The 10,917-nt window shown below is 44.1% G+C and overlaps 2 protein-coding genes across 3 annotated transcripts; one reads left to right on the forward strand and one right to left on the reverse strand.

Annotated features, from left to right (window-relative positions):
- Window positions 1-743: 743 nt before the first annotated feature.
- tubb5 (tubulin, beta 5) lies at window positions 744-4,805 on the reverse strand. 2 transcript variants are annotated; one of them, XM_068760288.1, is made up of 5 exons: window positions 4,749-4,805; window positions 2,344-2,452; window positions 2,063-2,173; window positions 1,724-1,968; window positions 744-1,615 (listed from the first exon to the last, which is right to left on the reverse strand). In XM_068760288.1, exons 1-5 carry the CDS (start codon window positions 4,803-4,805, stop codon window positions 803-805), a joined length of 1,335 nt encoding a protein of 444 aa, XP_068616389.1. In that variant the 3' UTR covers window positions 744-802. The 2 variants fall into 2 exon arrangements, with proteins under 2 accessions (XP_068616389.1, XP_068616390.1); XM_068760289.1 differs by lacking the exon at window positions 2,344-2,452 and having other exon boundaries at window positions 2,063-2,170; window positions 4,769-4,805.
- A 777-nt stretch (window positions 4,806-5,582) lies between these two features.
- flot1b (flotillin 1b) lies at window positions 5,583-10,764 on the forward strand. The gene is made up of 13 exons (XM_068755158.1): window positions 5,583-5,661; window positions 6,285-6,335; window positions 6,651-6,726; window positions 6,821-6,911; window positions 7,242-7,385; window positions 7,538-7,657; window positions 7,928-8,023; window positions 8,171-8,323; window positions 8,420-8,601; window positions 8,687-8,732; window positions 8,812-8,949; window positions 9,039-9,203; window positions 9,282-10,764. The coding sequence occupies exons 2-13, from the start codon at window positions 6,293-6,295 to the stop codon at window positions 9,309-9,311; spliced, it is 1,284 nt and encodes a 427-aa protein (XP_068611259.1). The 5' UTR covers window positions 5,583-5,661; window positions 6,285-6,292; the 3' UTR covers window positions 9,312-10,764.
- The last annotated feature ends 153 nt before the right edge of the window (window positions 10,765-10,917 follow it).

A 10,917-nucleotide genomic window follows, 5' to 3' on the forward strand; every position in this document is an offset into this window, starting at 1 on the left:
ACAATGTAATCAGATCAATTAGTAGCCATAATGATTATACATAATCTGATATCATCTTGTTGAATTAAACTACTTTACATTATCAAGGCTCGTTTTATAGTGTTTTATCTTTACCTCCTGAAGCTATTCAAACAGATTCTGTCATTCCTCAACACTCTATTCTATTTTCATAATGCTCATGGTATGAACACTGGACTGACTTTACAAACCACTATATTCTATATTTCAAATAATTTAAATGAAAATGTGCAAATCACAATGATGCTATACATGTTTATTAGATTTAGGCTACTGTGAAGCCTTGACCAGCAGCCCCGTGTATAAAGGTAGCGCAAATTGTTTGTGGTTATATCGCCAAAAAGAATAATCCAAAAGGGGATCATCATTGTTTGTGTGTGTATGTGTATGTGTCCATTTTAGGTATCAGTCTCCATCCAATCTAGAATCAGATGGATCAGCTGAGGACTTCTCATGTTTCCCAAATTTTGAGAAACCTCTGCTGTCTTTGTCGGGACTATCCTCATTGACAGTTCGTCAATGGTCTTAGGCTGGTAAAATTATTAATAGATGTTTCTGATTAGAATATTATAGCTGCTAAGATCCACACGAGGTGTATATTATATTGCAAACATATTTTCCATGCATTGCTTAATGAAAGACAAACACGATTGCAGTTGAAAGTTTATTTGCAGCGAATCACAATACCTCAACTATGCTAAAGTTTAATTCTAGCAATGTTCCTTCCTTGGTTACATTTGTATTTCGTCTTTTCTGACAACTTCTTTGCTCTGCATCGATGTCTTCAAGCTTCATCCTCAGCCTCCTCCTCAAATTCACCCTCCTCTTCGGCAGTGGCATCCTGGTACTGCTGGTATTCAGACACCAGATCGTTCATGTTGCTCTCAGCTTCGGTAAACTCCATCTCATCCATGCCTTCGCCTGTGTACCAATGCAAGAAGGCCTTACGACGGAACATGGCCGTGAACTGCTCAGAGATGCGCTTGAACAGCTCCTGGATGGCCGTGCTGTTGCCGATGAAGGTGACGGCCATCTTGAGGCCTCGGGGTGGGATGTCGCAGACGGCGGTCTTGACGTTGTTGGGAATCCATTCGACGAAGTAGCTGCTGTTTTTGTTCTGGACGTTGAGCATCTGCTCGTCGACTTCCTTCATGGACATGCGGCCACGGAACACGGCGGCGACGGTCAGGTAGCGGCCGTGGCGGGGGTCGCATGCAGCCATCATATTTTTGGCATCAAACACCTGCTGGGTGAGCTCGGGGACTGTAAGGGCTCGGTACTGCTGGCTGCCTCTGCTGGTCAGAGGAGCAAAGCCAGGCATGAAGAAGTGCAAGCGGGGGAAAGGCACCATGTTGACAGCCAGTTTGCGGAGATCGGCGTTGAGCTGGCCGGGGAAGCGCAGGCAGGTGGTGACCCCACTCATGGTGGCAGACACCAGGTGGTTCAGATCGCCGTAGGTGGGCGTCGTCAGTTTCAGAGTGCGGAAGCAGATGTCGTACAGGGCCTCATTGTCAATGCAGTAGGTTTCGTCGGTGTTTTCCACAAGCTGATGGACGGAGAGGGTGGCGTTGTACGGCTCGACCACCGTGTCTGAAACCTGAGGACAAAAAACACGTTTCTTCAGTCTCATGTTCTAAGGGGGGGGGGGGGGGGGGCAAAGATGAGGAACTACAACTAATCATGCTCCATCACAAGGTCCTGTCACCTTGGGTGAAGGCACCACACTGAAGGTGTTCATGATGCGATCAGGGTACTCCTCTCGGATCTTGCTGATCAGCAGGGTTCCCATCCCCGACCCGGTCCCACCACCGAGTGAGTGGGTGAGCTGGAAGCCCTGCAGGCAGTCACAGCTCTCTGACTCTTTGCGAACCACATCGAGGACAGAGTCCACCAGCTCGGCTCCCTCCGTGTAGTGACCTTTGGCCCAGTTGTTTCCAGCACCACTCTGGCCTGGAGGGAAGGGAATGCCAGATTAAACCGGTCTTTTCTCCCAGGTCATAAAATAAATGACTTGTTCTTTAACCAAGAAAATACTTTGACTCACCAAACACGAAATTGTCAGGCCTGAAAATCTGTCCAAAGGGTCCAGACCTCACAGAGTCCATGGTGCCAGGCTCCAAGTCCACCAGAATCGCCCGGGGTACATATTTACCTCCTGCAAAAGAAAGGCGTAACACTTGCTGTTATTCAGGACACCTAAAATAAGGGGGTCCATTCTTCACCATAGAGACATGATGTCTTACATTATTTGCCAAATTAAATAAAGCTGATCATACTGGAATAAATCCTTAATTTCTGTGCAAGCCAGTTAAAAACTCATCTAACCTGTGGCCTCATTGTAGTAGACACTGATCCTGTCCAGCTGCAGGTCGCTGTCTCCGTGGTACGTCCCCGTGGGGTCGATGCCGTGCTCGTCGCTGATCACTTCCCAGAACTGCAGAAACAAAAATGGCCCTTATCATATGACAGCATCCACACATTACCGATACTCCACGATACTGGGAACGAGGAAAACAGCAGTGGTTTTGCATTTTTGAGTTCCACGGAACCCCCCCCCCCCCCCCCCGCCCCCGCCCCCCTTTGACCGAGCCATATCTCAACCCACTTCATGCTAAGCAGCTGTTAATGTTTCCACAGACATCAACTGTTGACTCAGCCGAATGCAGTTCATTTAGAATGCAAAGAAAGGAGCACGAAGGGGCTACAGATGGCTCCACGGGAGAAACTAAGAATAACCTCGATTTGCAACAAAGACACCGATGGTCTGATCTGTCCTCTCGCCTTGTTCGCCCCTCAAAGGGCGTGTACTTTAAATCTCAACAGCTGTACAGCCAGGCAGCTTTAAGCGTGCACATATTTTTGCAATACCCTCCAAATGAAGCTTTTTTGTGTGTGTCAGACTGATTTTCGGCTAACAGCAGCAATAGGAGGATTTAGATTAATCTGGATAAGATTAGAGATTAGGTATTAGAGCTCAGTACTTGAGGGACTGAGGGGTCAGCCCGATTTAAGAATAAAGATGTTTAAATGGACAAAAAGCCAAAATGACAAAAAAAATGTCTGAGATATAAAATCCACTCAGCACAAAAGAACAAATTGTCGAAATACTACAAACAACAGACTGAGGTATATTCAGAATGCACACACACACACAACAGATAGATATTCGTAAAAACTGAAAATAATATCAGTGAAAGAAAGAGGATAGCAAACGCAGGAAAGCAATGACACGCCCTGACCCAGTTCACCACAATGCAGCCGTTCAGCTATTCCGTCAATCTTGTCCTCTGGACATTTAACTCAATCAGTCCTCGGGGGACAGGAAACAAATGGAGATTATTTTAATCGCCAAGCCAACAGTCCTTTTTACATACCGGTAATTTATGCTGTCATTCATTTTTACTGCATTAACTTAAATGCAAATACCAATTGTCAGAAATTTATTTTTTATTTATTTATATATGCATTATGTATATCTCTTATCGCTACCCCCCACCCCCACCCAAAGATCTTTGCATATTAGCCCAATGACCTCACCCACTGGGCATCAGCTGTTTCCCGGTTCCTCCCCCACCCTGCCCATAATTCAGTAAGGGAAGGACAGACATTGATTACAAAGACAGTCTTTGTTTTATTGGACATTAAAAATCTGTCAGCAGAGCAGCATAATGATTTATACTGTGATACGGGGGCCACAGTCGATGTAGCCTCCAAGATGAAGTCTATAGTCTTGTGTGATTCCACTTAAACATACGCTGTCGGTAACAAATAATGGTTATAAAACAAGGAGGTTCATCTAGGCAGGGATCATAAAGACATGTACGCTAGGATGTTTCTACAAAGAGGGGTGGGCGATGCATTGTTCTTGTGGGGGGTGGACTCTGCTATTATGTTGCATCAAAATGCCTGAAAATGAATGTATGACTATAAGATGCAAAAACGAAAGAATGGGGGTGTTAAATATATTAAAAATGAGCGAGGATGCCGATCAGAAAATGCAAATAATCCGTTTTAGAAAAGCAGTTCTGCACCAATCCTCCTTGCCACACCCTTTCTACATCTCTGTTGCCTTCTGGGCATCTTAAAACAGCAGCGTCCATCTGCAGTCTGCAGAAAGGGAATCTAATCAATATCGACTCTCCTCTCCATCTGCTAGATGAGGTAAAAAAAACACAACCAGCCCTTCCATTCCTATTGTCTGAGATCAGAGCCACGTCTGCCTTTGTGAGACAAAGACACCAGAGGACACACTGACGGAATGTATGTGATTCATTCTCCTTTATCCCCCCCACACACAACCTTTCAGTATTGACATTGACTAAATATTTACTATTGAGAGACCCCCCCCCCCCCCGTGTTGTGTGAACAAGACACAAGAGCTCCGTTGAGAGAATGAACGGTCCGCCGCTCCACACCCACCAGTCACCGCAGTGCAAAAGACCGAGACAGAAAGGCAACAGATAAATACGATTTTACGTTATACGTTTGGTGTTTCAGATTCATTGTTTGTGTTTACATACAGAAAAATAAAATAACTATGAAATAAGTCATTTTTAGTTGATGAACAATGAGACAAAATGGAGTATCTCGACTTAAAATACAACGATTTGCTTTGTTTAAGGGGAGGGGGGGGGGGGACCTCTAATATTTATCATGTACTTAAAGGGGTTTTTCAACAATGAAGTGGAAACGCACCCATTTCTAATTTTACAACTATTGTGTTTTCTTACCTTGGCACCGATCTGGTTGCCGCACTGGCCGGCCTGGATGTGAACGATTTCCCTCATGGTGGCTGTAAAAGTTACCGTTACCGTCCGGAGAGACACGGAGCCGCCCGTTGACTAGACTTAAGAGAGCCGGACAATGGATTTATAAGGTCGGACCGTTTCCAGGACGACGCCGGGGCGAAGGCGTGGCTAGACGCAGCTACCACACGCGGGGATTGGCTGAGACGAGCGAAACCAGGGCAGGAAAGAGGAGGGGCAACACCAGAGATAAGGAGGAGGAAATCAGATCAGAGACTGACCAGCTGGCATCCAGAGATCCCAAGTAATCAATAAATAAATCAATATCTATCTATCTATACACATATACAATGGGAGGAAAAAGGAGGCGAACCCTCTCGAATTTCTTACATTTCTGCATAAAGCGGTTATAAAATGTGGTCGGATCTTCGTTTAAATCTCAAGAATAAACACACATAGTCGAAACTAATGCAACATAAACGATTATATGTTGTATTGTATTTTGTATTAGCTGGAGCAATGCTGTGGGATGACCTCAGAATAGCTATTTACACAAGGCATCACAGGAATCTTGGTGAACTGCCGCGGGTTTGTGAAGAGGAATGGTCCAACATTCATCCTGATCGTTCTGGATAGTGTTAAAAACACAAAAATAAAGAAAGGAAGGAAGAAAATAAACTAGGATAGGCGCTCGGGCCTAAAAACGCAGTGGAGGTGCAGATCTCACTGTCAACCACTAGGCGGCGACATATTTCATCCATTGACGATGGGCGTGGTCATGAGCACTTCCGACAAACGACGGACATTTTTGTCATTTCAGCTGACGGGACACGGCCCACTGTTCTTGGGTAGCGAGTAGCTTCGTTTACAAGGATCGCTAGTTATTAACTCGATATCGGTAAGTTGAGCATATTTAGATATGGTTTAGCTGCAGTTAATAACTCTTGTATAAACGCTGGCCTGTGTTCCGCAGGAATAGTCATGTTATAACACAGACCCGCTGCCATGACGAGTTGAGTAATGTTACGCGGTAATGCTAGCTAGCTATCTCCGTTACTCGGTGTTATATATGTATTGTATTTGAGGTAGAGCAGATTCGCAGAGCAAACGGCGAGTTTTAAGATTATTTAACGTTTGACGGACTCATGACTCGTTACGTCATCATGGACGACACTACTGTTTTTGTAAACCTACCGAGCCCGACTCGAGTGTATTTGTGGTTGCGTGTGGGAGGTGGTGCGTTCAAGTTCACGTTGTAAATATGCGAGCGTAAAAGGCTCTGGTTGAAAGTTTGGCAGTCACGTGTTGCACATAGCACACCGAAACAATAAATCCAACCCCAATTTATTTAGATTATTATGGTTAAAGATGCCGAATGTATGGATGTAGGCGGTGGTGCAGCTTTCTATTTTTTACATAAAATGTACAGTGTGTTGATTTCCAACTCAAATGTACGTCAATGTATTTCATTTTCTGTGCTCATTATTTTCGCACGGCATTCATTTTTTCCTCTCAAATCAGAATTCACGATGTTTTACACCTGTGGACCCAATGAAGCCATGGTCGTGTCAGGTAAGGTTTATATTCCCTGTATCTGATTATGACGATCTGGAAACCAGTATATGCTCTGTATGCTGTTAGGATAATGTGGGTAAGCCCTCTGTGCGATGTGAGTGATTTCACATTACCATAGATCATGTGATAAAAGGGAATTGTGCAACACTTGGAAGTAAAGTTGGAATTTTCCATCTTTTAGTTGTGTGGAATCGATTGCGTTACTTATGTTGTTGTAATATTGGATTGCACATTAAGCTGTGCTTGTCCCTTGTTCAACTAACCGTTCATTACTGCGTTATGTTTATGTTTGTGTGTTTTTTTTCCACCCAGGCTTCGGTCGTTCTCCTCCCATAATGATTGCTGGAGGACGCGTGTTTGTCTTGCCATGCATTCAGCAGATCCAGAGGTGCATATATTGTCTATTTCCTCCTGTTCCCGCTCTTTGTCGTTACCTCGACCTTTCCGCCCTTCTTTTTTAATGCCGTGCCCTTTCTTCTCAGAATCACGCTCAACACGCTGACGCTAAACGTAAAGAGTGACAAAGTCTACACCCGCCACGGTGTCCCCATTTCTGTCACAGGGATTGCACAGGTATGCTTTGAGAATGGGGGAAACTGTAATACCCATTTAGTGGCACAAACTTTCCACCAAATCAATGATATTTATAAAACCACAGCAGGAATATGGAGTTTAGGTCAAAGGTTTAAATACGGGAAGTGAAGTTTAGTGGTTTAGCTGGATTGGTAAGGTTGAAATAAAGTTAAAAGTATTAGGTAAATGCAAAATACAAAGAAAAAAATACAATATATAATATCTGATTATGTTTTATTTTTTGTGCCCATCTTAAATAAAACGGATTATTTCATGTTCTCCCTCTACTTAAAACCTGAGACTGACTTTTTCCTCCTGTAATTTCTCCAGGTGAAGATCCAGGGCCAGAACAAGGAGATGCTGGCCACAGCCTGCCAAATGTTTATGGGGAAGTCTGAGGCTGAGATTTCCCACATTGCCCTAGAAACACTGGAGGGACACCAGCGAGCCATCATCGCCCACCTGACTGTGGAGGTCGGTGCGCTGACGCGGCGAAATGGATTAGCTCGACAGTTTCCGCTCATAATAGATTGATCAAGAGGCTTTGTTGTTATGATTCATCACTAACATAATGCTCATGCACACGATGTAAATAGCAATGATGGAATGATTTACTTGATGCGCAGGAGATCTACCAGGACCGTAAGAAGTTCTCCGAGCACGTTTTCAAGGTGGCCTCCTCTGATCTGGTCAACATGGGGATCGGCGTCGTCAGCTACACGCTCAAAGACGTTCACGATGATCAGGTATTCCATGAACGCCGCAGTGCAGTATATTCACTGGGTCAGCAGGATCCTGATGTGTCACTATGAGATTGTGTCTTTGTGTAATAAAGCTTTTAGTCTCATGTGATCTGCAGTAATGCAGTTAGAGGATTGACATTGACTTACTGCCTCTGATTTAACAGACTCTCAACCACTCTATGCAATAATTATGGCCTAAGTGCTTCAGTGGTTACCAGACGTCGTATCTTTTTTATTTTTTTGCTTACTGCATATCCTTAATTCCTCATCTAGGACTACCTTCACTCTTTGGGTAAAGCCAGAACTGCTCAAGTGCAAAAGGACGCCAGGATCGGAGAAGCTCAGTACAAACGAGACGCTGTCATCCGGGTAAAATAAGCTCTTTGGTTTATTCGTTATCCTTTTTTTTTCTTCCTGGATTTCTTGCTCTTAAGAGAAATCACGAAATAACGATCTCTCTTTAACAAAGAAATATCTTCTCACCTCTGTTTCTGTCTTGCTGCATTCTCTACACAGGAGGCCCATGCGATGCAGGAGAAGGTTTCAGCTCAGTATAAGAATGAGATTGAGATGGCAAAGGCCCAGAGAGACTACGAGCTGAAAAAGGCAGCCTACGATGTTGAGGTCAACACCAAGAAAGCAGAGTCAGAAATGGCCTATCAGCTCCAGGTACGGTTTTCCTTTCATATTTTTCTTGAATGGCTCAAATTACATTTACAGAATTTAGACGATAATTAATACATTTTCCCTGCCTTCAACATCAAGGTGGCCAAGACCAAGCAGCTCATTGAGGACGAGAAGATGCAGGTCCAGGTTGTGGAGCGGACGCAGCAGATCACGCTGCAGGAGCAGGAGATCATCCGCAAGGAGAAGGAGCTGGAGGCCAAAGTCAAGAAGCCTGCAGAGGCAGAAAAATACCGACTGGAGAGGCTAGCCGAGGCTCAGCGGTGAGTGTCGGCCGGAGAGTAAAGCGGAACAGCAGAAATTCTAATACGGAAATGTTTAACGAACAATCGCCTCCCTTCCCGGCAGCCTGCAGCTTATCATGGAAGCAGAGGCCGAGGCCGAGTCCGTCAGGGTGAGTCCTGGTTTACTTCCTCTCATTTCCACTTTGGGTTGCTTCTATAAAATCTGTGTGTGTGTGTGTCTCTGTGTAGATGAAAGGCGAGGCAGAGGCTTTTGCCACAGAGGCCAAGGGCCGCGCCGAGGCGGAGCAGATGAGCAAGAAAGCCGAGGCCTTCAAGCAGTACAAAGAAGGAGCCATGGTGGACATGCTGCTGGAGACGTTGCCACTGGTCAGTCTGACGGATGCACCGATGCATAGGTTAAATGGCGCCGCGCCATTAAACGCTCGGTAACCCTTCCTCTCTCTCTCACCCTGCAGATGGCAGAGGAGATTAGCAAGCCGCTGCTGTCAGCCAATAAGATCACCATGGTGTCCAGCGGAGGCTCGGAGGTGGGAGCGGCCAAACTGACCGGAGAGGTGCTGGACATCATGACCAGGCTGCCTTCCACTGTGCAGGCGCTCACTGGAGTCAACATCACCCAGGTAAAAAGTACAGACATGTAGATAATGGAGGAAAGCGGTGTGGTCGGTAATCTGTCATTTTACCTTTTGACTTCCCAGGTTGCAGGAAAGTTGTCTCCGGTGCATTAAGAAGAGAAGAGGAGCAGAAGTAATCCAACCTCCTCGTAGCTACTATCACTGTAACGACTCTGCAACACCATAATCTGAATGTCTGTGCATGCACTTGTTTCAGTTGTGTGTTTCTTCCTCCTTTATATAAACAGGAAGGGATGTTGTGTCTTCCTCTTTGGGGATCCTGCAGATTTTCATTTCTTCTGTATGAGCTGTTCTGTCTGCAGGGATTAAAAACAAAAACACGCATGAGCGATACATTTATTGATGATAGCTAATTTTTGTATTGTTTTTTGCTTGGAGATAAAAGCTGGAGCTGAATATCGGCTAGTGATAGTCCAAGTCAGAGCCCCTGTCTTTGCTCTCACTAATCGCCTTCAGTATGGAAGTGTTAATTACTTTTTTCATCTTATGACAAATAACCTAATTTTCCTTAGTTTGGTCAATAAACCATAATAACTCCCAGTTTTAATGTAGAAAATGTTTATGCGTGAATTTCTTATATATATATATATATATATATATGCTCTTATTGTAGCTCTGTATTGCTAACAATGCCTAGCTTTGTGTACAATTTGCAGACTTCCATTAAAAGAAAGAGAAATTGAGTAAACTAATTTAGAGACTTCAAGCCTCCCCACATTGTCCAGCCTCTGAAATCGAGTCCGAGGCTTATTTAGAAATGCAGAAAGAGACCTGAGGGTGCTCTGTGAGGGTTGATGTGTTTGCTGTATAGAGAAATGTTGCTGGACTCAAATTCATATCCGTTGTACTGCAAGTTGTGGGATTTTCTTTGTGTCCCAGAGAGAAGTAGAAGGAAGTGGTTGATGGGAACAAGTTAAGTGGGCGACCTTAAAAGCAATGAAAGCATATTGTGGAGGAAAAATGTTGACTCGTGACATTGCTGCAGTTTTGTGGCCTTTATATAGCTTTATCTATCAAACTAATGGACTAACTAACCTGCTAACTAACCTGCACAGTTTAAGTTGGTGCACAGGAGGTCAAATGATTTCTAACACTCATTTTGGTGTACTGATTTTCAATGGCGTTCTAGTTCTGAGTATCACATATTCTGGCTGAACATGTTCGTAGTTACGGAAGGTTTTTAATTACATTTTAGATTTGGGGCCGGTATCTTTTTCAGAATCTTTACGAAGTTGCCAATCCTGATGGATTTTGTTATTGCCAAGTGCCTCAACAGTGAAGTTGCCTTCTTAGGTCAGGTAATATTTCATATGCAAGTGATCACAAGCCATTGGCCGCCAGTAACGATGGTTTTAGATCAAAACCAAAGCTCTACTTTCGTGTGCTTGCCTGACTAATCTTTCTATCCTTTAAATCTATGCTTGTTCAGGTCTTTTCTTAGTTACCAGTTACCATTTTTATATAGCGTGGAAGATGTATACATGTCAGTTATTTAAAATCTAGTGAAATGTTCTATAAACAATAAAATACGGTTTAATCACCAAAACCTATTTCTGTCTGTTTTCCCCCGTCAAACTGTTGCCTGACGTTTCTCATGAGACCGAGCAGACTAGAGATTGACCGACTTTTAAATAACCGAATAATCATTTGAGAAACGAGCTTGAAATCTGAAACGTGGTTAATAGCACTATTTACTATA

This window comes from Brachionichthys hirsutus, chromosome 3 (genome assembly GCF_040956055.1).
Source record: "Brachionichthys hirsutus isolate HB-005 chromosome 3, CSIRO-AGI_Bhir_v1, whole genome shotgun sequence".
In the NCBI taxonomy this organism is placed as follows: Eukaryota; Metazoa; Chordata; class Actinopteri; order Lophiiformes; family Brachionichthyidae; genus Brachionichthys; species Brachionichthys hirsutus.

Excerpts from the sequence above, each read along its gene's own strand:
- flot1b (XM_068755158.1), top strand. The coding sequence starts at position 6,293 with ATGTTTTACACCTGTGGACCCAATGAAGCCATGGTCGTGTCAG. Across the intron at positions 7,658-7,927 it reads AAGACGTTCACGATGATCAG|GACTACCTTCACTCTTTGGG; the intron begins GTATTCCATGAA and ends TTCCTCATCTAG. Across the intron at positions 8,024-8,170 it reads AACGAGACGCTGTCATCCGG|GAGGCCCATGCGATGCAGGA; the intron begins GTAAAATAAGCT and ends TTCTCTACACAG.
- tubb5 (XM_068760288.1), bottom strand. The coding sequence starts at position 4,805 with ATGAGGGAAATCGTTCACATCCAGGCCGGCCAGTGCGGCAACCAGATC. Across the intron at positions 2,174-2,343 it reads CTACTACAATGAGGCCACAG|GAGGTAAATATGTACCCCGG; the intron begins GTTAGATGAGTT and ends TTTCTTTTGCAG. Across the intron at positions 1,969-2,062 it reads GCCTGACAATTTCGTGTTTG|GCCAGAGTGGTGCTGGAAAC; the intron begins GTGAGTCAAAGT and ends CCTTCCCTCCAG.